Raw genomic sequence first — 26,131 nt, 5'->3', positions numbered from 1 at the left:
CAAGCACAAGTAATTCAACCAAGACCCCACATCCAAATGGAAGAGAACATTCTCCACATAACTTTCTGTTCAGTCCCAGCTAACCTCCCATTTTTACCTGACATTTATTAAAGCAAACTAATAATATAGATGGATAATTTGCAACATTTCTCCTGCTCTGAAAACTATGCTTTTCTAATGTATCTGAAAATACATTTGCCATTTATGGACATGGATACAAGAAAGAGTTGACTATCTATGTATGCCTTCTGCCAGTGCAGAAGGAGATGTTAAGTGTAGAAAGGTAAAAGCAGCAGTGCATTGTGCTGAGGGCACTGAATTATGGAAATATGCTGGAGAGAAAGGAATAAAAAACTGGAAATTGAAATCATAATCTTGTGGACTAAAAAGAACTGTACATTGTGAGTTTTAAAAAGGACAATTATGAAATAAGTTGCAGTGAGGTTTCAATTGGACTGAATTATAAAAGGAGCCTATATGGGAAACACATGCAAAGTACCATGTCAAAACACATTAGAATCAACTAATGTAGTGCTAAAATGAATAAGAAGAACCTTTTAGTCTAGTAAGGCTATTGGTAATCTAATTATTCCCATTTGTTTGCATTCATTCTGGAAAAAAAAACTAGCATCTTCTCCCAGTAAAACTTAATTTAATAGCCAGTGAGGGGAAAAAACGAGTTGTAGCAGATTGCACCAGCTTTAAGGACACACCAGCAGATGGAAAAAAAAAAAGAAAAAAGAAAAAAAAAAAAAAGCTGTATTCATTTGTTTTATCTTGCTTTGCATAGCTGTTCCAGAAACATGTTCTTTCTTCTGTGAGATAGCAGCAATTGAACTGACTAACATCCTGTCTCTGGTCTCAACTTCTTGAGCAAAGTCATTGAGGCATCTCTGACGGACATACCCCATCATCATGTGGTCTTTGCCCTTACTCCCTCGGCCACAGACATGTATTCAACATGGAAACGGCAGAGGCTGACCAAGCTAACTGTCTTTGCTGCCATGGAGGGAAGATCATTAGTAGTGCTGTCAGTAATGGCCAGCTCTGCTGCCAGACTTCAAGCCAGAGCTGTGGAAGCTGGGCTCCAAACCAACTCCCAAGTGGCAATGTGGAGTTATACAAGGCAAAACAGTATTTTCAAAATTAATTAACAGTAAGTATTTACTTTCCCTTCTCTGTCCAAAAGAGTTTTTGTTGTTAACTTGCCTTTCCTTCATTGACTGGACCAGCTAGCCATAAGAACAGAGCCTGGCTTGGCTTCTTGTGCCAGCGCTCTCGTGTTCAAAGGGGAACAGAAGTTTCTCTTGGAGTAATATGGGACAGTGGCAGTAAGCAAGATAAGTTGCCTGGAGATTTAAGTTGGAAAGCTTCATTTCCCTGCTTCAGTAGGAACATAAGGAAAACCTTTAGCTTAATTCTCAGTTTCCTGGCTTGTGTCACCATAATCTATCTCTTCAAGCTATTTTAACCTAATGTTTTATATGTGAATTTCCTTGGTTTTATTAATTTTTTATTATTATTTTTTTAAATAATAAATTCATCTCCCTCTGAAGGTGTGCAAAAGTAAGACATTTGTGGTTAATGTTACAAAGGATTGTACAATGGTGGATTTCAGAGCTCTAAAAAAAAAAAAAAAATACTTCTAGCCATAGACATGCAAATCCTAAGGGTACAGGTAGTGTTGGAATATATGTTACATCTGGCTGCATTTGTTTCATAGGAATTGTCTACCAAGAGTAGAACAGGCTAGGATGTAGTCTGTGACTTGCTCAAGAGGAAGAAAAACAAAAGAGTTTTATGCATATTGCAGGAAAAAAGAAGATTCACAATTTTAAAGGAATTCTTGTGGTATGCAGCATTTTTCAAATATGGCTTGGCTCAGGTCCCGTAAAACAAGAATTGACAGTAAAATACATGGGGAGTTTCTTTTAAAGTACTTACTACACAAGAACAGCAAATGAAGAGCAAATATTTCTCAAAAAGAAATCTTTTGTCCAGTCTGAAGATGTTTCCATATTGCCATAACAAATACAAAACAACATTATCACCTCAAGGAAAAACAACAGTTTTCAGTTTCAAAATTAAAGTAAGTTCAGAATTATGTTTTCAGTTCTAGCAAAAGTAACTGGTAGGAAAAAAAAAATACACTTTTTGGCCAGTTACAGTGGGCTAACAGGGCCGTGTTTTTCAAGCTGTGCTGCTGTACATGAGCAAAAGTGATAATCTTCATGGACATTTTGAAGATAGAGTCTTAAGCATGAGGGAATCTGTAAATAGTTTGCCTTGGCTGCTCCCTTGAGGCAGCCACACTGCTCTACCTCTCCAAGGCACTGCTGGACACAGGGAGGCTGAACCAACCTCAGGAAGGTGAAATCTGCCCCGTAGGTTCCCATAAATCAGTAGATCGAGCCAGTTCTTCAGTGAGGGAGAGGCACCTGAAGCTTCTGCTTCATAACATCTTCCTTCTAACATTTATTTCCTCATGAGGTATATTCTGAGGGAACAAGCCATCCTTCAAAAGGATTACGAGCTCCAAAACCTTTTCACATTTCTATCAGTAATCTGCAGCAATTCTAGTGATAATTTAACAATAGACACTGAGTTACTTCTTGCTGGCTCACACACATTCAGCTGCTGCACCCCTTCCACTCATCCTCAGAATAAAGCCTGCTTTTGAGTTTGAAAGGTTTAGGGGAAATAGAAGGGATGGAGAAACAGGAAGGGTGGGGAAAATGGGAGAGACAGTGAAAAGGAAATGTTCCCGTGGCACTCCTGTGTCAACCACAGTAACTGCACTGGAGACAGAGCAAGTAACTTCCCTGTACATTAAGGGGAGAATATCGAATAACAATCTCTATTGGGTAGAATTTGTATAAATTATTGTTTCATACACTTCTGAACCATCTCCCATTCTTAACATGTTGGATGGCATCCACAAGGTCCTGTGATGGGAAGTAAGCCCGACACGCTGGCTCATGTGGAGGGACAGTTCTGCTGGCATTCCTGATAACTGGGCAAAACCAGGTGGAGTGTCCCTTGGCTGCCAAGCAATGCTGTGGTCTTTCTCCCATGCTGGAACTCTGCAAGCCACATGTAGATGGCAGGATCAGGCCACATTGTTCAGCCAAAGCTATTATAAAGAGGTCAGGGTGGGAGAGAGGCCACAGCACTGTAACTACAAGAATTATGGGCATACCTGTAGGGGAGCATGAAATAGGAACCAGTTTGGAGGAATCCTGTGGTTGAAGCATAAAATTTGACTGCCTGATACCCAACAAGCAACTCCCACCATGACATGTTTTATGACAGACCTTTTTGCTCTGAGCTCCACATGCAACCCCTCATCTTGGCAGTTCTTTCAGCAGAACTTAGAGAGAATGTGCCTTCCCATCCAGCCCACCCTGTCCTCTCTAGATCACACAAAGCACATTTTTTCAGCAGCATTAGGACTTTATTTACTCCAGGCAAGGGCACGGTTCTCTCCAGCCCAAAGAACACCACATCAATGGGAACTTTGGTGAAACCAGCAGTCAAGGCCTGGGAATTCAGATGTGAATTATTAAACAAGCACAATACCAGTCACAAATTATGATGATGATAATGTGGTACCTTTTCCTTCCTTCTGACATCTCTTTCTTTGTACAACACATTTTCTGCTCTCGCTTGTAGCTGGGCAAGGATTGCCCCTTGCTGACGGATGTTGTACGATCTCTCTGACCCTTATTTCATTTCCTCTTTTGAAACCACATGTTTTTCCTTTCTTTGTGCAAGGGCTCCATGGACTCCACTCACTAGCTTCACAGTGCACTGCAACAAACATAGGACAAGCTGAGCCTGGCCAATACCTTTTAGTATACATAATGCATATGGTACATTCATTTTATTCTGCATCAGCCAAAAGGCAGCAAAAAATAATGGAATTAATCAGGATTTACAGCAGTGAATTGAGTGAATTTGGACTGCTGAAGGTATATTACATAAAATAATGTCCAACAATCATGTCAGACACTCTTTTGTACCCACTGTTTTGTAATTCTGTTCCTGAAACAGGGCAACACAACAATTGCTTTCAGTGAAATCAGTTACTAGGTTGCTTTGGTTCTGTGGAGATATAGATCCTTATAACCTCAGCAGAATTAAACTTTGGTGTGACAGGAGATTGAAATCATTGTGTCAAGCTGCTGCAGTTGGTCTTAGAGGTACTGAATTTGGAAATAAATAGAGTTATAGTGAAACAACTAATATCAAAAGGTATTACATTAAGAGTCAAGCATCTTTGGTTATCTCTTGCTTGGTATTCAACTTAAATAATGAAAGAGCCAACATCTGTAATGCATATAATATTTAAGTAGGCAAAGCAGAGGGATGTAATCTTTTAAGAAAAGTACAGGTTGCCATTTCCAAACTACAGTGACCTGAACGTACATCCTGTACTATTGGGAACTCAAAGGTGTGCATATGAACACTTGTCCTAAAAATATAGACAAAAAGGGGAGCAACCCTTGGAGCTTCAAAACATGCTCTTAATAGCTATGCTACTCTTGTGCCATCTCCTCAGTATCCTTCTCTTAACAAAAAGCAGTAAACACTTACAGTTGCTTTATATTCCCATGTGTGCTTAAGACTATAAACCTCCTCTAAAGAAGGAAAGGATTCTTGCTCCTCTATCAGGAGGATTTTGTAAGTCAACATTTTTCCAGCTCCAGAATTTACTTTCAAATTTTTCAAAACCTAAAACTATAACTGACCTCAGGCAATCTCTGAGCCCTCCTCCAGTGAATCGTCATGTGGCTCATTTTGTTTTTAATATTACACTGGAGCTCTCCTGTTAAAATAATTGGCCTTCACGTGCACAAAAAGGTTCTGTTTTTCCTCCGTAGCTTTAAATGGCTTTTCCGAGTTGAGACTGAGTCATTGTTAAAGCAGCTAAGTCTACGGCACTTGGAAAAAGCCACCAAGAAACAAAAATGATTTCTTGAATTGCTTTCAAAGATGAAAGTCTTTGCTAGAAAATAAAACCATAAAAACCATCACTGCCACCTGAACTAATAAGCGACAAACTACTTCACATTACTTTTACTCCTGCATTGCTTGCCCTGCAAAACAGGCCATGCCAGGGTGAGTTATGTGCACGACGCCGTGGGAGAGATTTCCATCGTGGCCAGGCTGCGCCTAAGTGCTCCCTGGTTGCTGGTGGCTGAAGAGGTTACCGCTCCCACCGCAGCTCCCAGCCCGCAGCCACCACAATTCACAGCCCATGCACTAAAATAAGCTGAGCCCTGACGCAGCCTCAGCATGCCCGTGGCAGCGGATGTGAACTGCAGCAGCCCACAGGCAAACACATAACTCTTTCTGCTCTCTCTCAGCTGCAGGGGTGGTGGAGGGATGGAGCAGACAGCTAGGTGTGGTGACCTCCAAAATCACCCTGGCCGTGAATAATCGGAGCTTGTGAGTCAGAGGCTGAAGAGATACAAAAGCAGTTCTAGTCTCTGCAGCCGTGAGTCACTGCAGCAGTGCTGCCAGTCTCATTCCTTCGCTGACAGCGCTGTGCTATTCGGCATTTTGTTTTAATCCTCGCTGTCTGCAGTCAGGTGATTATACAAAAATATCATTTGGAATTTCATCTTTATCTTATTTTTTTAGCTTCTAGCCTTTGCTTCTGGGAAGGTAAGCTTCAAAATGCTCTAGCACACATGCTTGGAAGAGTCAGGTAGCCTAAGGGACTGAGAGCAAAGTAGTTAAGTATTTTAGTCTTTAAACTAGGTGCAGGGCCTGGCTCAGGATTTTTGAGCCTTTGATGTTAGCGATGCTGCATAACGCTGTAACAGATCATGCTTGGGATGGATGTCCTTCTACCTCAGGGTAGGCCAAACAGGTGTGATGACATGGGCCATAAGTCCTGAGGCAGAACTGCTCTTAGCTTCGGGGCTGTGTTTTGGGGCACAGCCAAGATTGGCTTTTGTGAAATGTCATGAGTTTGCTGTGCTGAGGAATACACCTTGTGATGTAGAACTTGTCCAGGGCAGATTTAAGTTGCCCTTCCCTGGTGCCGTGACTGATCTAGCAGTTCGTGGCCTCCACTGACCCCCCACCCCCCTGAGGAAACCGGAGAGGATCAAGCCGTTATGTGACGGGGCCGGACTTACCGATACTGGTGCACTCCATCGTGTGGTTGTTGGCTTCCAGCCCATCAGGGCACTTTTCAAGGCACTTTCCACTGTACAAGTAAAACCCACTTTTACACTTTGTGCAGAAGTTTCTGGTGAAGCAGGTTTCACAGTCAGCTTTACATTCTGAAATGCAAACAGACAATAACATTGATGCTCTTTGCCATGAAAAACCACAGGCTCTCTCACACACACTAGAATTCAAGGCAAAATCACTTCATATGAATCACACACAGAATCACAGAATCACAGAATTTTCTAGGTTGGAAGAGACCTCAAGGTCATCAAGTCCAACCTCTGACCTAACGCTTACAGTCCCCACTAAACCATTTCCCTAAGCTCTACATCTAAACGTCTTTTGAAGACTTCCAGGGATGGTGACTCCACCACTTCCCTGGGCAGCCTGTTCCAGTGCCTCACAACCCTTTCAGTGAAGAAGTTCTTCCTAACATCTAACCTAAAACTCCCCTGGCTCAACTTAAGCCCATTCCCCCTCATCCTGTCACCAGGCACGTGGGAGAACAGGCCAACCCCCACCTCGCTACAGCCTCCCTTGAGGTACCCATAGAGAGTGATAAGGTCGCCCCTGAGCCTCCTCTTCTCCAGGCTGAACAAGCCCAGCTCCCTCAGCCGCTCCTCGTAGGACTTGTTCTCCAGGCCCCTCACCAGCTTCGTTGCCCTTCTCTGCACCCGCTCAAGCACCTCCATGTCCTTCTTGTAGCGAGGGGCCCAAAACTGGACACAGTACTCGAGGTGCGGCCTCACCAGAGCCGAGTACAGGGGGACGATCACCTCCCTATCCCTGCTGGTCACACTGTTATGACTCTAGCATTGCAAAACAATCTTCAAAGGTAGCAAATTATTTTTAGATCTTCCCTATGCCCTGTACACGCACTGTGGGAAGCAACAAGTGGTCTTAGTATGAGTCGGATTTTAATAAGGATGGCCTGATGCTGAGTGGTCACACACTTCTTGTATTCTTGCAGACCTGTTCAAACTGAAAACAGAGCACAGCTCATCAGAATAACAATATAGTACTTATGATCTACCTTGACATAGCACAGGTAGTAACTAACTCCACCAGCTACATGTACTGGACCCAGTTCCACGCTATTTATCTCCATCCATCCAGAAGAAATAAAACATGTTTTATGTCAATGTAATTTTCATATTTTAAGTGACTTTCTCATGTTTGACCAACAATCCTGTAGTATTTCACACATCCTCTATATGATTACCCAGAATGGCATTAACAATATATTTTCCAGTTCTCAAGTATTTTTAAAAGACATAAGCAAAAACTGGTGCATGACATAGCTCGTGTCTTATATTTAAGGCCACACACTGCTAAAAAGTGAGCAAGTACTTACAGTGTCAAGTTACTCTGTAAGATTTTACTCTGGGGTCTGTTCATTAAATAACTTTTATTACCAGGTAAAATCTGGGAGAGTGGCTTGGCTGTCGCATGTATGTTTTTATATTACCTGTGGGGTTAAAAACTGAACTCAACAACAAAAATCCCAGGAGGGAGGGCAAGGAGGGGAATGAGAATGCTATTACAATCTTTTCCAGTTCATTTATGGTTCAAAATACACAGTAGGGTCAAAATGTTGCCCAAATGGTAAAGAATAGAATTGAGTTCTCTGTCTCCCAGCCCAGAGGCAACATGGATTGTTAACCTCCCCCAGATCAGGCTGAGACCTTGCCAGCTGGTACAGACATTTACACTGCTTGTGAGGCAAGCTATAAAGAGACCAGGGCAAAGCGCATCTCCACAGAGTGCCACCTTGTCTTCACATCTCGGGGGAAAGGCCAGGAACTGCCCCAGTCCCTGAGGCTCAGTGGCCTTTAGCCTCTGCTTTACAGAGCTGCAGCTGCTCAGCCTTGCTGCCCCAGCCTTTGGAGGGCAGTGCCTGTCCCTGCTGCTGCCCTACTTCTGCATCAGGGTGTAGAGACAGAGGCCACCTCCCAGCTCCTAGGCAAGTCACTCAAGCAGAGCTGGGACCCTTGAGCATTAGGCACTTTTCTAATTTTTCAACTTAACTCCTTGTTCAGGTTAATATTTATTGCACTACTATAACAGAACTGAAAAAATAAAACTCGGCCTGTCCTCCTGCTTCTCTGTTGACTCGACTCCTAAGGAGCATTCAAAAGAGGACAAACAAATCAATGTTCTTCCCCTTTCCCCAGCACTTACTTGCACACTTATTAATATCAGGATACCGTGTCCCATAGTATCCGCTTGGACACGAGGAAAGACATACTCCAATCTGTTTCATGCCAATCCTCTCCAGAACAAAGAAGAGTCTGGGCTTACATGACAGGCATCCGTTGTAGTCCGAACACGTAGCACACCCTCCTTGGCAACCCTGGCTCACGTTAGGATGCACTGCAAAGAGAAGTATTAAAAAACAAGGTGGAGAAGGAAGAGAATAAGAAATTAGAAAATTTCTTTCCAAAGAACAAGAGCATAATGGTTCCTCTGTACTTGGAAGGGTGGACCACCCTCCTCCCCTCTGACAGCTCTTTAAAGATTGTTTTTTTTTTTTTTTTTTTTTTTTTTTTCCTTGCATCTTTTATTATGACCCAACATTTCATTTCGGTGATTACTTCACCTGCATAAAAATGAGAAGCTTAACTGACATGCTCACATCTTGCAGAAATAACAAAGTGCAAATTAAATTTAAAATAGATTTTGTAGAACAGCAGCATCCTAGAGAAAAATTATTTTTCTTCTAGTTATTTCCAGTGTTTTTCCTGCTGCTTCTTCAGTTAACCTTGTATGCACTTGACTCAGCAGATAAATACACATTCATATATATTTGCTTTTCAAATCTGGATGATTAAAAAACAACCCAGTATATCATTTCCTTCATTGACTAAATGTATTTTGATTGAGTTCTGCTGTGCAGAATATGCCCCTGTTAGATCTAATGCTAATTTGCTCTAATAAAAAGACACAGGAGAGCCATCCTTCTCACCCTCCTTCTTCCTCTGGAATGTTCTCTCTGGCATGTTTTTAATCTCTAACAATTACAACCTGATGTTCAGACTTAACTGTGGCATTTACCCTGCTCCAATCCCAGCATGGAGCATAGGTAGGATTATATTTTCTTTTCAATTGGATTGTTATAATTCTTCAGACAACGAAAGGAAACCTTAGTACACTGACTGCTTAAGACTATCCAGTTTTTATTTGGAAGTAGCAGAAAAACGGGAGATATTGCAGGCTGTATTTTCAGCAGCAGATATTAATCAGTGAATTACTTCTCAGTGGTACAGAGTAATGTTTTGTATCTCTCAGTATTTCAGAAGTTCTTACCTCCTTCTAATTCCTTCTTGGCTGCATTCTTAAATAGGAGTTTGATAATTAAGCATCAAGTAGCTCTAGGCCTGTGTCACTGTTTTTTTGGCCTCTTCTTGTATGACAAACCCAGACGTTTTTCTAACTGTAAACTTTAATTAAGACATCTGATTCTATTTTATATGTAAGATAAATCCAGTCCTCATTTATATTTGTAAATCCAATTTGTAAATACTGTCATCTTCCTGTTCTGCTTTGTCCTCAGGCTTGTGATATTATTATAAATATGCATGTTCCATACTTTTATCACCTATTTTAGTGTTCTGAACTTATTTTTATCTGCAGACGCTGATAAATAGTTCCCATACACAATGAACTTGCTTTTGTCATCTCCCTTCTGTGGATCCCTTGGAAGTGGACCAGAAGCCCATATGAATCCATGGCTTACAGGTTGAAAAGCACCACTCTTGCTGCTAGCCTGGGGGAGTTTGCCTGGTGGCAGGGAAGTTTGGTAAAAATACATAGCCCAGAAATGAGAAAGGTACTCCTTTATACTCTGAGATTTCAATGGCCAGTATCACAATCTGAGAAATCTCAAAAGGAGTTCAAATTCACTTTTCCTCTTCAATTAACAGAATACAGAATGAAGGTTATTTCTCTCAGTAGGGCTGAACAGGTAGGAAAAAAGAAATCCTTGGCCCTGCTTAGGACAAACAATTTCAATGAGAACATAAGAGCCTAATTCTCTGTGCCCCTAAGGCACTCTGTGGAACAACCACGAGGGAAGTGTATTTACCACCAAGACACACCACTACCATAAGAATAAACAGCATTCTGCATAGTGAGAAGCTGCAAGCACAAACCATTTATCAGATATGTTTTCACCAAAGTAGTGAACTCAAAGTACCAAAAGTAGTTTGTCACTTCAAAGTAGTGAATGCTCTCTAAATACAGGACAATGTTTTGCTGAGAAGATTCCAAAGGTACAGAGTGTATTGATTCTGAAATTAAGAGCCAGAAAAAATTGCTTTTAAGAGTTTACCATGTGAAAATGTCCTTGTCTCTCTCAACCCTGTGTTTTGGTTCTTGCACGAGGCTACTTTCAAAGGCAGACATCGTAATGTGATCTAAGAAGCTGACATTATTTAAAAACTATCCATGACTTTCCTTCATTAAGTCTGACAGAGGGAAGAAAAAGCAGCTGAAGTACAAAATATTTGTCATCAAAGCTGCTATATAAAATATGGATGATCACTTTTGACAGGAAACATATTACGTGTGAGCACCTGTGACAGATCATTATGAATACATTCACTTGACAGAGAAAACATTACGTGCAACTGCTCAGAGGTCAAGCTTTGTGTGTGAGCCCTTAAGACAGGCAGTGCTTTATTGCCAAGAGAAGATAATTCTCTACAGCTAAAATCCATCACATGGCCAATTTCCATCTCCACTAACTTCAGCAATATTAAATATAAAATAACATGTTTGCATAGCCATTTTCACACTTTCTCCTCTTTTATTCGTCTCAGATATATCTAAAAAAAAAAAAAAAAAAAAAAAAAAAAGCACATAGTTTCAAATGGAGAATCATGTTGTTAGTGTTATGGAGGAAGGAACAAGTTAACATATGTAAGTCAAGCTCCATTTAAAGGTTGATTTCATGCCATGTTATAACACAACGTGTGAAACAAAACAAGCTTCTGGTCTTAGAAATGCAGAGCAAACGTCTCATTGAAAAGTTAGAATTGATATTTTAAATTAGGAGGAGTATTTTTTTTTTCTTTTTATTTATTTTTTTAATCTTAAAAGCTATTAAAGGGATTTTTTTTTCTGATTGTCTGTTGTGCTGGACATTTCTTTGAGCCTGATAATCTGTGTAATGAAACTGTGTCTCATTAAGCTTGCTTCGAATGCAAGGTAGGCCCCTATGCTGGCTCAGGCAAGGAGAAAATCAGGAACAGACAAGTGCTCCAGAAATTGGTACTGTCTGAAAGCCCAGCACTGTGCTTTGTTAATGAATCTGGAAAAAAAAAAATTATGGGTGGAGGGAAAATATTTGTGTCTAGAAAATGAGGGAGCATGCTGGAAAAGGGTCATCTCCAAGATCTATCTGACAACCTTGCCCTCCATAACTCTCAGCCTCCACCCTCTCCAGTTTAGGGCTAGGCACTTGCCCGAGGCCTGCAACACAGTGAGCAGTGGCTGCTAGGGCTGGTCCCTCCCGTTCCTAAGGAGGCCAAAATGAAATAGGACAAACTCATGCTTCTGACCACCTTTGTGCCTGGGGAGGGACCTTACTGCTGCAGGGCAGAGAGCTGGCCTTTACTACTTCTCTCTTGGTGCATCAAGCTGCTGAAGCCTGGAAATCTCAAGCATTTCAGCAGTTGCACACTGTAACCATGAGGAAGCAACCAGAAGTGGTGAAATCTGGCCAGTGGTGAAATCAGGCAATGCCTGGCACAGGCATTGCTTCAAATTTCTATACTTACTATACAGTAAGTAAATACTATACGGTATTACTATACAGTAGCAACAAATAAGTAATGTAAAGAAGTGCTTTGAGGTCTACAGGTGAAAAATTACTAGGAGAGCAGCAACTGCTCCTGTTAGCCACAAGTTTTAGATGTGGTAGCCAGGCAGAGAGAGGGACGGTGCCTTGGCAGGGGGTCAGGCACTGTGTCCGCACAGATTAGGCCCTGGCTGTACAGCCAAGTGGTCAGGGTTTTAGCATTCCCCAGAATGCTCTCACTTGTAACCATGTGGCCTTTGGTGCAACCTACTTCATTACAAAGACACGATAAAATAAAATGTGTTATAAAAATTCCTCCATAACCCTCAGAACAGGTTTTTTTTTTTTTTTTTTTTTTTTTTTTTTTTTTTTTTTTGTGACTTAAAATGGAGGTATGCTGTGAGCAGCCTGCTAGGAGCAGTGCCGGCAGTCAGAGGTGGCCCAGCAGCAATTGAGCAAGCCATCCTCTTGTTTTCCAGAGCTCTTTGAACACAGTGAAATCCTACACTCTCAGGGATGGAAAACACAGCACAACAATGGGCAAAGCAAATGGTGGAAGCACAGAGACCCACAGAGATATCCTTACCCACCTCTTACACAAGGATCAACCAGGACTGCTTACTTGCATCAGATCCAAAAGTATGTGTGTGCAGGCTCATGACTGGTTTTAGGTCCAGAATCCATCCATTATGTTTTTCTCTTTAGAAAGCCTAACTACTAGAGATCAGAGAAGACACTAAGCTAATCTTGAACTATTCCCAGCCCCTGTCTGTCTTTAAGCTCTTTTTGGCTTGAATGCTGTTTTCTGTTTTTGTTTTTGTTGTTGTTGTCATTGTTGTTGGTTGGTTGATTGATTGATTGATTGATTTATTTGTGTGTGTACACTGTTTGTCCAAATATTAGTTTTCAGCCTCATTAGTGAATGAAATCACTGGGGATTTTCCTTTCTCAGAATATTTTCCAAAGTACTTCTCTGAAAACAATGAGTTGTGATCTCCCTATTAAAAATAGAAAGTTAGGGACAAGGAGCTGAATTTGAGTCTGAACTTTAAATCCTGGGATGATAGGTGATTTTGATGGCACGCAGCAAACAAATTCTAACACCTTTGGCGATGAAATTTTGCGCTTAGTTTTACTTCGTATACATATTGAAAGTGATGGTATTAAAAAAAAAAAAAAAAAAAAAGAGTATACATGAGAAATCCAGGAATCCAGGCAGGAGTATATTTTCACAGCCAGGGGAAAAGCTTGGGGTAAAAGAATATTCTTTTCCCATTTGCTGCAGCTGAGGTGCACTGTCTTACCATCAATCTTCAACTACAAGAAGTCCATTTAGAGGGTCATTCTTGAAATGGATGTGCTAGACAAATGAAATCCATCCGTGCTAGGAAGCTGTTGTTACTTCTGGTTTCTCAGGCCTGTGAGTGCTCACAGGAAATATTTTCACAGCAGAGTTACTCTGGAATTCAGCCTCTCCTGGGTGGACCTCGCTGCAAGACCTGAGCCCTGCTTCAGCTTCACCTACCAAATCACACCCCATGGGTACCAGCCCTGGTGATGGGAGATTTGTGACAAGATATCCCTTGAGTTCTTGTAACACTTATCACTCTGCAAGTTCTTTGGCGTCTGTTTTTCTCTCTCTTGCTTAGTGTGAAGCAGCTGTCTGTGGCAGTGGCCTGAAAACAATACTTCGTGTGAAGCACAGTTACTCTTAATCATGCGGACTGTCCTTTAGGCAAAAGCAAATAGCATTTGGCAGTGAGCTCTTCTAATGAGAAAGTCATTAAGGAATTCAGTTTGCAAACCACAGCATATTTCCTCATACTCTTTCTTGGACAGCATTTCTCTGTGTGCAAAATACATTAGAAATGGAACAGACAGTTGTGGGGCAAAACCACTGAACCAATGTGTAGGTAACATACAGTGCAGAGCATGGGAAAAGCCCAGGGGTGGTGGAACAGCACTGGGAGAATAAGTACACATGGGTTTGATTAGCTTGTATTATCACTGCTAAAGAGATTGCCAGCCTGGGCTGAAATGAAACCTGAGCTCAATCTTACAGGCTAAGCTCTGCTTGATAGCTTGGCCTTAAATCACCCACACGGAGGCCAGGGACTTGATGTGTTGTGATGGGGCAGCAGCTGGGCTCTGTAGGGGAGGTAGACCCATTGCACAGTAATTGCTACGTTTGATTGGCCATAAGTTTTCTGGGATGCAACGGAACCAGTGGTGATGCCTGAGGAATGTGAGCTCTCCATCCAACCTCCCCTGGATTTAGAGTAGTCTGAGGAAACCTTGAAAGGAGAGACAGCCACAAAAAGAGCAAACAGGAAAACCAGTCTCAAAGTCAAGTGTTAAACTCTTAACATCTTCTCTTCCTCTTTGTGATTTGTGCTTCACAAACACTTTTAAGATTTCTTTCTAAGAGGATGGCATCTCTTCCAGATATTTGTCCTCTTCCAGATATTTGTCTGACTTCAATTTTGCTTCAGAGTATTGCTACCTTCTGTAGTACACAACATATAAAAAAGATGATCGTCAAGTGTTTTGAAATAAAAAGATCCCATAAGGACTGAAACATCTGCCTGGCCTGACAGAACATTTTCCTCCTCCCTCAGTTACATCTGAGGATAAAGAAACCAACCTTTTTTGTTCACCAAGTGTCAACAGTTCTAAAGAGGAACAGAAAGATGAGTATGGGACTGTCCCACAGTCTGAGGGAGTATCCGTGACCATTTTGTAGTGGTGTCTACCAGCAAGGAGGCCCTCATCACAAACAGCCAAGATCTCACTGGGGGATGCCTCATCTTTATTAAATACATGTCTGGCAAAGTGATCCTGAAAATTAAGTACACTGGCTGCCAGAACACATTTCCCCGGAATTTAGTTAGAAAGAGCATCAACAGACTGAAAAATCTCACCAGGGGTACAGAGTTTTGTGCAGTCTCCTAGCATCTTCAGTGCAACAGAAATGAGCCACAGCAACCACAGATGGCTCCTTCTCATTCCAGAGAGTTTTGTAAATAAACTGAAAAATTCTTTTCATGGAGAAAGAAGGGAAATTGACTTTTTTTTTTTTTTTCTTTTTTTTTTCCCCCACGTACTATGGAGCACCACTACAATTCAGGGATACAGGAAGATTAACCACTATAGGGAGCAAAGAGGATTCCAAAGGCAAGTTGCCTTAAGCACCCTTGTGATGATGGAAATGGTAGGATCAGGTCATGCAATATCTGTTTACATCAAGTTCTAAATCCTATAAGCAACTACAGATTTTACAGGTAGAGCCAGCTATAGTTATTTCCAATAGCCAACCTTCAAGACTACATTATGAGTCTTCTATAAGGGTAAGAAACTGAATGACATTAGCACATCCTTACTGTCTAGATAAGATTACATGTTACAGAAGGAAATGTATAGGATCTATAAAGAGTAGCAGTAAGAAACACCTAGTAGCTCTTTAACCAGTGTGTCATGACATATGCTAGACTCGGCTATATGCAAAGCAAGCATCTGTGCTGAGGAGAAAGAATGAGACATGAGTTTTGGGAAGAGATTATACTTTCTGTATGTATATTTGGACAGTATTTTAACAGTCTAAACCTGCAAGATGACGTCATGAAGCTCTCCAGTTGATTCTGCACTGTTTTTATGGGCACAGAACTCCAAAACCAGCGGTTTAAAAATTGTCAAATGCCACCGTGACCCCCATGACTCCCAGATCTCTTCATTACAAGAGGTGCAGACTTTATTCAGGTAAGAAAAACATACCCTTATATTGTACATGCTCATTCTCTCAAATATGCAGGCACATTTTCTGCCTCATGCTAGCCTTCCATTTATTATTCATATGTTTCTAACAAAGCTCATTGGTGATAAGGTTGTCGTGCTGGCAGCAGAGCCTGTCCCCCCAGTTTACCTCTCTTTTTTTTTGCTGCTCCAGCATACTGGAGACTTTTATTGTTGCGTATTACACAGATGCTCGTGCACTTCCAAGCTGTATAAGGATCACTCAGCTCATACTGTCAACATTACACAACTACAGTAGCATTTGCAAGTTTCCCATTTCCCACAGGGTCTTTGGAGACCAGAGTTTTTCTCTCAAAGTTTTGTTTCAGAAACCACAGAAAGAACAGCAGGATGTAACAGATTTTACTTTCCGTGCTGGGGACTAGGGAGAAGGGTTTAGACAGCAAATGCCTGTAATCCCATGTCAAAGTTATGATTTTTCTACTACTATGTTTACAGCGTTAAAAAATTAATAAGCTAGACAGCAAGCCAGCCCACTGCCTTGGCGTTGCTCAGATGTGCCTTTGGTCAATTACTTAATATCCTCTCAATTTTGTATATTTTCATAAGTGGCATTGATCAGAAGTTTGTACTGAATGAACTAATTTTTTTCTGTGTGATGATTAAATTCATACCACGCTGAAACTAACTGGAAGCCCCAAATTATGTTGTTTGCAGTGGAACTATTCTGGATCGATGCCTGCAACCATTGAATCAGAACCTGTCTCTTTAAATTCAAGTCTCACATCAAGATTTGGACCCAGAGTATAGATACTAAGAAATATTGCAGTGCTGGAAGGTCTCTAAAAATTGGGTTCTACAATTTGTAACAGTGATAATGATCTCAAATTTTCCTAGAGGAAAAAGGGTAAATTCTTCAGGCTGACTGGCCTATCAGTGACACAAGATACCGTCCAAAATTCAAGTTTAAGTTAATGGCAAAAATACTAGAAGCAGTCTAGTGACTGCTTCTCTGCTGCAGCATTGGGTAGTGATGCATACGCTATCAACACCTAGCAAATGAAGACACAACTATTTTCATCTCTCTCATGCCACTGGGACCTGTGCCAGTTAAAAAAAAAAAAAAATACCAAAGGTTTCTGAATGCAAAATGTGAACAGTAATGATATGAAATCAAATTCAGCTCTGGTAGAAAACAGACAAGAGACTTCACCACCAGCTGGCTCAGACTCTTGGGCTGCCATCCTGGCCCACCAAAGTCAACAGCACAGATCCTCTTAAGAAAGGGGGACGAGGATCTCACTCATTTGTTAATCAACAGCTTTTGGGTAGCCCATGATTTGGAGCGCCCTTATCTGATTTATAAAGGTCAGTGTGATTAGATGGCCTGTTTTGAGTGGGATTAAGCTTTAGGTTGGGTGAGATTTAAGTAAGTGTCTGATTCCTGACAAACTGACTCAGTTCAACAGCTCTGCAAGTCTGGCCCTCCTTGTGAAGTAAATATGAATGGCACGTAGTTAGGGCTTGTTTCATCACCCTTTGTGCCTTCTGCCCTCCCTTTGAAGTCCGAGCCTCCCCCTCCCAACCTTCTTTGCTGCCTCACACACTGGCCCACATGAAAGACATTTCGCACTCACACCAAGCATCCTTCTCTTCCCTAAGACCATAATAGATCCAGCGTCACTGCCCTGATACGCAGCAGGCAGCTTACAGCCAACCCAGAGCCATGCTGGGCAGTATTTGAGCTGAATTATTGGGGCACGGGTGATGAAATCAAGGCTAATATCCACTCTGGGCATGAGCAGGGACACAACTCATTTGTCACACGGTGGTGGTGCACCACCACTGCCTGAGGATTTGCACACCCATCTCCTCCGCTGAGTGCAAGAGAAAACAAAGCATCTTTTTCATTATTGTTACTTAAATGTGGCCTCTGTAAACATACGTCCTTCATCCCAAAACTAATTAATGGCATAATGCTCACACACCAAGCTCCACAGACAGTTAAATCAATCAAAAGCATGCAGCAATCCCATTGGGTGCTGTGGTGGCAGGAAGAGGCCCAGGCAGAGGCCAAGGTACCTGGAGGCCAAGGCGCCTGGGGGGAGGCCAAAGTGCCCAGCTGCCTCCTTGCTGGCAGGGTGGAGGAGCCACAAGCTGCCCAGGGTGGGGGTGGCCTGGAGAGGAGGCCAAGCACTGGGAGTTCGGTTCTGGTGGCTGAAGGGCACCCCTCATTTGCTCTGATGCTTGTCCCTATGGATCAGCTGTGGAGCAGAGGATGGGAAGGCTGTTTCACAAGGTTTTTTAAATGTGGGATTCATGGGAAATTGTCATAAGAACCAAAAAAATACAAAATATTCCATTTAAAAAAGATCTATTTCACTTTGTTGGAGATATTTGGCTTCAGTTTAACTTTTTCAAAATTCATATTACATATAATAAATCCAAACGAAGCATTTGATATGAAAAAACAGTTCAGAATATCTCAAAAAATCAGTTCCAGAAGATGTTACAGGTGTTTTTTTGTTTTTGTTTTTTTTTTTTTTTTTTTTTTGTTTTTTTTTTGTTTTATGGTACAAAATGCTTCTTATTCATTCTCAGACAGAATTCTGTCAAAGTTGTTTTATGAAATATTTCAATTTTTAGAGAGTGGCATGTTCAGTTGGAATGTTTTTCTGTAAGTGATTCTCCAAGTGGCTTTAATTTGTAATAACTAAAATGGTATGGAATGGTAAGATATAACATTTTAATTTGCAAGAAAAAGGAAATTCTAAAGAAAAAAAAATAAAAATGAGACCACCTATTGACAAGACTAGGTAAAGAAAAAATAACCAGAAAGGCATACAATTGTATATGAAACTGGTAATTAAATATCTAGAAAAATTTGGGTTAGCATTATAAGTCTGATTAAATATTTTCAAGTAAGAGTTATAAAATCAAAGTTTTTTAAACTGCTTTAATGTTCTTTCTTCAATTGGGACAAATTACCCCAAAACCAACAAAAAACAAACAACAACAAAGAAAAAAGAAAAACACAAAAAACTTGTGTCTTTAAAATCAATTTAACCTAAAGTAGAAATTAAAAGAAATAAATTTAAAAAAAAAAAAAAGAAAAGAAAAGATTATGAATTGTAGCTTCTAAAGGTGGCTCATTTTTTATTTGTCAGATATATTATTTAACATTGTTGTTGAACAGCAAATGTGACGTCCAACACTTCTAATTGCACAAATTGTCTTAAAAATATACTTTTGCTAGTCTTTCGCCTACAGCAGTAGTATGTGTCACATAATTTAGACTGAATCACAGCAGCATCCTGAGGGCATGTCACCCTACACTGCACAAGTACAATTTGTGAAACACCTCTTCCTACCCAACTTGCTTCACAATGAAGTGACCCATTTGCTGAGATGGCTGCTTTTTCAGGTGTCAGATGCCTTAGCCAGCTTGAAAAATATTCTTGGCACTTTGCAACAGTGCTCTGTTGAAGAACATTTTTCTAATAACTATAGCAATGAGGAAGAGAGGACTGTTCTGTTCTGTTTTGTTATTCTGTAAAATAATTAACAGGATGCAGAATAAATTATAGAAATAGAAACCATTGCTGCAAACAGAACTGTCTAATATAAGCTATACCAACAATTAGTCAGGCTTCAGTGAAAACCAAACATCCCCCAGATATTAGAAAAACATGAAATCACAGCAGTTATTTTTAAAGCATCCAATACGATGAATATTTGGCAGCTCAACTGGTGGCTAGTGGCTTGCGGCACCACGTTAGGCTGCCATGAGCCAGGCGTCAGATATGAAATGACCACAACAACACCACTCCAAATGCTGGGCTGCTGCAGCAAAATTGTGATAAAAAATGACACATGTGGATGCCAAAAAGGACAAAGTGAAAGGAAAGGTTGAACTGTGCCCTAGTATGAAAACATCCGCTTTAACTGACTCCTTGGGTTTGTGGAGTTGCATGAAGCAAGTCAAGTGACTTGCTGTTACAAAGAGGTATCAGCTCCTCACCAGTACAGTATCTGGAGACAAAAATTCACAACAAGCCAAGCTGCAGGTTTAGGGGATGCTGTTCTGATGCAGAGTGATGGACCAAGTCATCAACCTGTAATCTGTAGAGCACTAGAGGTCTGCATCGTTTTACGTATTGAAAAAAATGATTGAGATGGTTTTGGTTCCCAATGCCAAAACAAGTTTCCATACACTTCAGTACAGAAAAAAAATGAAACAAATATTGTGGAAGAAAACAAAAGGAATAGGTAAACTTTCAACATCTAGCCTACTATTTCCATATATCTGAAGACCCTCTAGCAGCACCACAGATTTTTGTACTTTTTGGAGAAAGCTAGGAATTCTTGTATTTGAAGGTTGATGAAATTACCTCCATATTGTCTGTTTCAGAAATATTTTCTGTTTTCTGTCATTGGAAAGCTGAAACTATTAGCATCAACATTTTCAAATCCAGGGCCTTCAGTGAGACAACTAATGCCCCCACTTCATTCCTGAACACATAACCTGATTTTCGACATGCCTGTGGAAGATGCAAATGGTCAGCAGTCTGAAAATGCAGCTATTTATTTAGGATGTTAATCAAAGGGTTGTTGCTTCACTTGTAGAGCCAAACTTAAAAGTTTTGGCCTTGTCATATTTGGGCTTCAATTTCTTCAGCTGCAAAGAAGAAATGATACCTATCTCTTAGGAGTGTCGAGGTGTTTAATTCATAGATGTTTACGATATGTTCTCAGCTTTGGCTGAAATTTCTGGCTTCTTACTTTGCCTTTATATGTAACTCTGTGCTTGGCACTACATTCTGCTTTGCTTTATATGGGATTCTCTTATATACATCAGATTGTTACGAAAACATCTACTGAGTCATGGGTGCAAGTGTGGTAACAATTTATTCTAGTTACTTGTATGACGTTTCCAAGCACAGATTTCAGAGGCAGATTGAGACAAGTTGGGAAGTCATTTCTTTTAACTTTCTGATTTCTGCTCTTTGACTGAGGAGATTAGATTATTGGAAAACACGCTATTAGCACTGGCTTGTAACCAAAGGATCTGCTTTGCATTCTGCAAGGGGTGCTGTACTTGCTGTAAATGAAGGAAAAGAGCTGGTTAAGTTACTCCAGCAAGGAATGTTCCCTTTGGGAATTGTCCACAGAAAACTAGAACTGTGGTTGGTGAGCAAAGAGCAACAAGGAGAAGAAAAATAACAAAAAAGGTCAGAAATTTCAGGGAAATAAAAGGCCCTTTTTCTTCTCTATACCGAGCACCAAGTTAACAAGATTTAATGTTTGTTGATCTGTTTTATGCTGCTTTCTGCGTACCCAGACCCAACAGAATAAAAACCTAAACGATTACCATGTCAGCCCATGCTTAAATTCCTCCCCATTCAAAAACTCACATCAGCATATGGTTACCTTCACACATGTGTTACAGACCCCTTGACTTCAATTAGACCTAAATACCTGATTAAAATTAAGGACACATTCTTGAATAGAGGCTCTTGTGCTTGGAGCAGACACATATCTTCCTGAAGTAGGCAAAAGCCTGACTGTTAACCTGAACTTTGAAAAGAATGCATAGCACTTCTTATCCTTTAATTAATTCAAAGATTCAACTTTTTTTTTTTTTTTAACTTTTCAATATTTTAGATAATTTCATAGTAAAGAACAAAAAGCTTCAAATATTTGCAACATGACTGTGTTTTCATTTTTCTTCAGAGGAGCAAGAATATTATTCTTCTTTCTTTAACAGACAAAAAATAAAAATAAAAATAAAAATATATTTTTTTCCTTATTCTACAGAGAAAAGCATGGCTATGGGAATACAAAATTTCTTATTAAGAAAAGGGTTTGGTACTATTTTAATTTATTGGCTCTTTAAAATTAATGTTCATGCTTTTAAAATCACTTTCATAATATCTGGGAGTAAGATTCCCCTGGTGCTTACAGTAAGTAAGCAGCCCTGTTTCTTTGTGACTGCAGGAGACAAAGCACATATGATAGTTTTGGTGCTTTTCAACATAAAGGTTTTCAACTTTGAGATTATCAATTAATTTTATCAAGTAACTCCTGAACTGTATTCTGGTAGGAAGGAAATCAGATTGCTTTGATTTCAGTAAGAATCAATCTGGTGTCCTAGAGAGTCTCTCTTTGTTAATCTTTAAAGTATCTTTTTCAGCTTGAATCTGCTGTTTACTGTGTAATACTTTCCATACCAACATCATATGTAACACTTCACATGGAAAAAAGCCAGTACAACAAAGGTGTTCTCACAGAAAATTAGAAAGAGGTGTTCAAAGGGAAACCAAGTGAAAAGGAGGTCAAATGATTGGCGAAACTGATTACAATGTTTTCCACTGATGTGAAAATGAGAAAAAGTATAATTATCACAAATCATATTGTGATTTCAGCCATCCTTAAAAAACCCTGAGAACACGATATGATCAAATCACAGCAGCAGCAGTAACAATAACATTCCAGATATATGTGCAATTCTATAGGACCTGTTATCCTGAGGTCCTTAAGGCAATCAAGTAAGATCCAGTTCTGTGATGTAAGAGCTTTTACACTTTATTCTTTTAAGGGGTCATATTACTTTTTAGGTCACTGAAGCAGCTCTTTAGTAGCACATGGTTGGAAAAGAAAGAGAATGCATTGCCTGTCTGATAACCACCATAACCAGTCTGAACTGATTAATTTTGGGACACTCTAGAGCTGTTGGGCTCTTACCAGAAAACGCAACAAGGTTGCTATATTGGCCTCATTATGCTTTATATTACAGTGAAGAGATGTGGCTGTCCCAATGCCCATGATGAAGCAATAGTCCAGTACTAGGAATTCAAAAGGGCCAGTGAATCACCCTGCTGCTGTTTTCTTCCTCTGAAGAACTTTAAGCTTTGAAGTATCTTGATGGCACATAATTCCTGAGAGCTGCTGAGGCAGGGCACAGCATTAGGCAAGCTGCACAGGGACACCTGCTTTCAGGCTACATCTTCATGGCATTCACTTAGATCAGGAATACAATTGCTTGGTCATGACGCAGGAAAAATTCTGTGCTAGACCTGATTCTTTCTTCTGTTATGACATTTTAAGCAAGGAACAACTCTATGAAAGTTTAACATCAAAAAAGCTATACTGGCACAAAACAGGTGTGAGAACAGATACATTAATGCCTCAGTCATGCTTGCTTTAGAGATAAAAACACAGTAAAGTCTGTATCTAGGTCAGAGTGTTTTCTTTAAAACCAGCCTCACCTGAGACTCCGGAACAGCACCTCTTTCTCTAGGTGGAAAAAACAATTAGTGTGTAATTAGGAGTTCCCCCTAAAAATATCTGATGTTATAAAGCTACTTGTTATTGTTAGTAAGATACAGCAGATCAGTGGTTGGAAATGGGAATCAGTGAGTCTCAACCACATTATCCAAAGCCAATTCAGAAAACCTTGCAAGTTAATCATTGCAGTGGTCTCAGGGGAGGCAGTATAATCTCATTCATATGTGTGCTTCAAATAAGAGGTCAGACATCTTTGTAAAAGTATGCTGTACCTCAACCATAAATTATTATGCCTGAGAAAGGAACCATTGAGTGGATCCTAGATTTTTGCTAAGCAGGTGGTCATGTTACCCTCTCCCAGCAGGCCCTCTGGCCTTAAAACCCACAAGATCTCTCAGGTAACACAGTCCACAATGCACTGCAGATGTTGCAAGTGCCAGAATTGCTTCTGTGCTCTCAAGTGTGCAGTTGTGTCTGCCTGAGGAGCACCTTCAGGCATCCATCCCTGGTTGCATCCTCTGACAACTCAGCAGTGTGTTAACATTTTATCTTTAGATAGCATCAGCAATATCATCATTTTCTTACTCACAGTGAGTTGTGTTATGCTCATCAATCTGATTTTGATGACATAGAAAAAGAGAATGAAATAATTGTGGATAAAAGCAAATAAAAATGCCATATTTTTAATATGGGGTGATGATCCAATATTTTCTTTGTGATTTGAGAACTACTTGCTTCACGGGAGTTTTCAGAAATAAAATAAACTTCAGTTTCCTTAAAACAAACTCCACATTGTTGCCTTATGAACAAAATTGGATTTTTATGTCTCATAAGGTTTCAATGTAGCATATCTGCTGGATGAGGCATCAGTGTAAGCAAACAGATGGTAGAAGACTTGTTGATTTTACCACAATATATTTGTGCAGGATAGAGAAGCAGAGAACCTCAAGAAAGTATCCTTTTGATTTCAATTAATTTTCTCTTATTGTGTTGTAGCCACTTATCTAATGCAGTTTAACATTCATATGAAATTACTGACAAAACAAAAGAAAACAGACAGTACCTTTTCATTTTTTAAAACCTAAACATTTATCTAAAATTCTTCAACAGTATGGTCTCTTCCTCAGTTTGTTTATTCTTTATATCTGAGAAATTTAAGAAAGCACTGATAAATTAGTATTCTAAAGAGAATGTGAAAATGGAATGTTGTTTCATGTGTAAATGGAATGAAATGATGAAATACTCCCCCTCTTTCAAAAAGCAGAAGGGATAACAAGTCAAGTTATTCACTGCTCCTGTCTTGTCTGAACTATGCCATGCATTCCACTTGGTTTCTTCAAACCAGCATCTCTGAGGCATGTTTAAGGTGCTGTCTTATATAGAACTTGTAGACACTGTTACCTTAAACAGTATAGCTCCTCATCCAGCATGGCTATGAGCAAAAGAAAAATTAACTACTTTATTATAATCTCTCTTTTTACACTTTTATTTCTTCCCCAGCAAGCTGGGGCTCCTGCTCTGGAAGTGTAAGGCTGGACCTCTTGCTGATCCTGGAGTAGTCATTCACATCTGGGCTAAGTGTCTGTAAAGTGCTTCTATTCTCAGTCACTGGTGTCACACTGAAATTGTGCATGCTTATGCTGTGACCAACTGTATTGTAACAGAATAGCAAATTTTGAGAAATTGCTTTCATTGTGATCACAACATCGAAAGATAAGCGAGAATGGCTCACAGCATCACAAACTAAAAGGAGACGATATCCCAAGAATTCTGCTGAAATGATGTATAATTAAAAAGTCTGCTGCCCTTGAACATTCAAGCATGACTCTAAAGTAGAAATTAGGATTTCTGGAGGTTCATTTCCCTGTCAACTACATTGTAGTACCTCTGCAAGATTTTGTCCAATTTTAAAAATCAAAGTGCCTGCACTTATGGACCCATGCTGGGTATCACTTTCCCTTTTTGTAGGCCGTGAAGATTCAGATATCCATGACTAATCCAGCAGTCCAGTCTCCTCAAATGAGTCTTGATGGGTTTAACTCTTCTATGGATGGAGAGAGGAGATCCTCTGGGCTTGGGGACAGAAGGCTTTGTAGTCACTGAAGGCAATAGACATTTCTAGAGCTCAGTATATCTGAACTACCTTAAACCTCTAGCTAGAGATGAGATTGTCCAGTAACTTCCATTTTATGTCCAATGCCTAGCTTCTTATTGGTGTTTATGCTTTCAGTTCCTGCAGTCAAGGAAGATGATCAAATTAGTTAATTATTTGGGTCAAATTTTCACAGTCTTATCAACATCGACAAAGCCCTACCAAATTATCCAGTGGAAGTTTTGTTCCTTGTTTACTGAAGAGGTATGACCACCTGGGCTTCAGCAAGATTTGTCAGTAATCTGTGTCTTTAAATGCGATCACTACTGTTGACTGGTCTTAGAAAATAACTTCTCTACCTCCTTTTTGCTTTACATATAATCATTACAATGGCTTATTGAAAAGTTGTCAAGAGGATAAATAAGAAAAATGAACTGATATTTGTACATTTGTATTTGGTTTTGAACAGTGCATTCTTACTGCTGCTTCTTATTGATATTATAAGGAGAATGTTTACAGAACTGCTGATGCAAGTGGAGATATGTGTGAAACTAAGCTCAACACCTAAATTAAATTGACTATGCTATTAAAAATTTTGCTGTCTGTAATTCTAAGAAAGATTCTGGATCATCTTGATCCAACAATATCAACATGTATCAGAAAAGAAGCTATTTCTCCAGACAGAAAATCAAAAATTGCCCTCAATTTCAGATCAACAGTTCCTTAGAGGAATTTTCTGCAGAGCAACTCCATTTGCTTTCAGCTATCCAAGCCCACTAGCTTAGAAACATTCCTTACTAATGTTCCTCTTCCTTGAAGAGACTGTCTAGTCTGCCCTTCTGTAGCTTTTCCAGGGCATGAGCATTGATTCTGTCTGACTTCCCAAAGCTCCCACATATGCACACATGGAGGTACAGAAGAAGATAATTCCCCTTATCTCCTACCTGGCATTCATCATCCTTGCCACTGTCAAAAAACAACACAGCACCCTTGCTCTCTCCTCCTGCTTCCTGCTG

General features: G+C 40.1%; 1 protein-coding gene across 3 annotated transcripts in view; it reads right to left on the bottom strand.

Moving 5' to 3' along the window:
* Positions 1-26,131, bottom strand: part of RSPO3 (R-spondin 3) — a 62,206-nt gene that overhangs the window by 18,581 nt on the left and 17,494 nt on the right. The window contains exons 1-4 of one of the 3 annotated variants that reach the window (XM_082755494.1): positions 26,060-26,113; positions 8,368-8,559; positions 6,150-6,296; positions 3,613-3,810 (exon numbers count right to left, since the gene is read on the bottom strand). In XM_082755494.1, the coding sequence (XP_082611620.1) occupies positions 3,613-3,810; positions 6,150-6,296; positions 8,368-8,559; positions 26,060-26,066 (544 nt within the window). In that variant the 5' untranslated portion in view covers positions 26,067-26,113. Of the gene's footprint in view, positions 1-3,612; positions 3,811-6,149; positions 6,297-8,367; positions 8,560-26,059; positions 26,114-26,131 lie in introns of those variants that run through there. The other 2 variants (XM_082755493.1, XM_082755495.1) reach the window with 2 other exon arrangements.

Source organism: Aythya marila (genome assembly GCF_965140915.1).
Source record: "Aythya marila genome assembly, chromosome: 3".
Taxonomy (NCBI): Eukaryota; Metazoa; Chordata; class Aves; order Anseriformes; family Anatidae; genus Aythya; species Aythya marila.
Note: the sequence above shows the minus strand (reverse complement) of the source record. Positions and strands in the feature narration are given on the sequence as shown.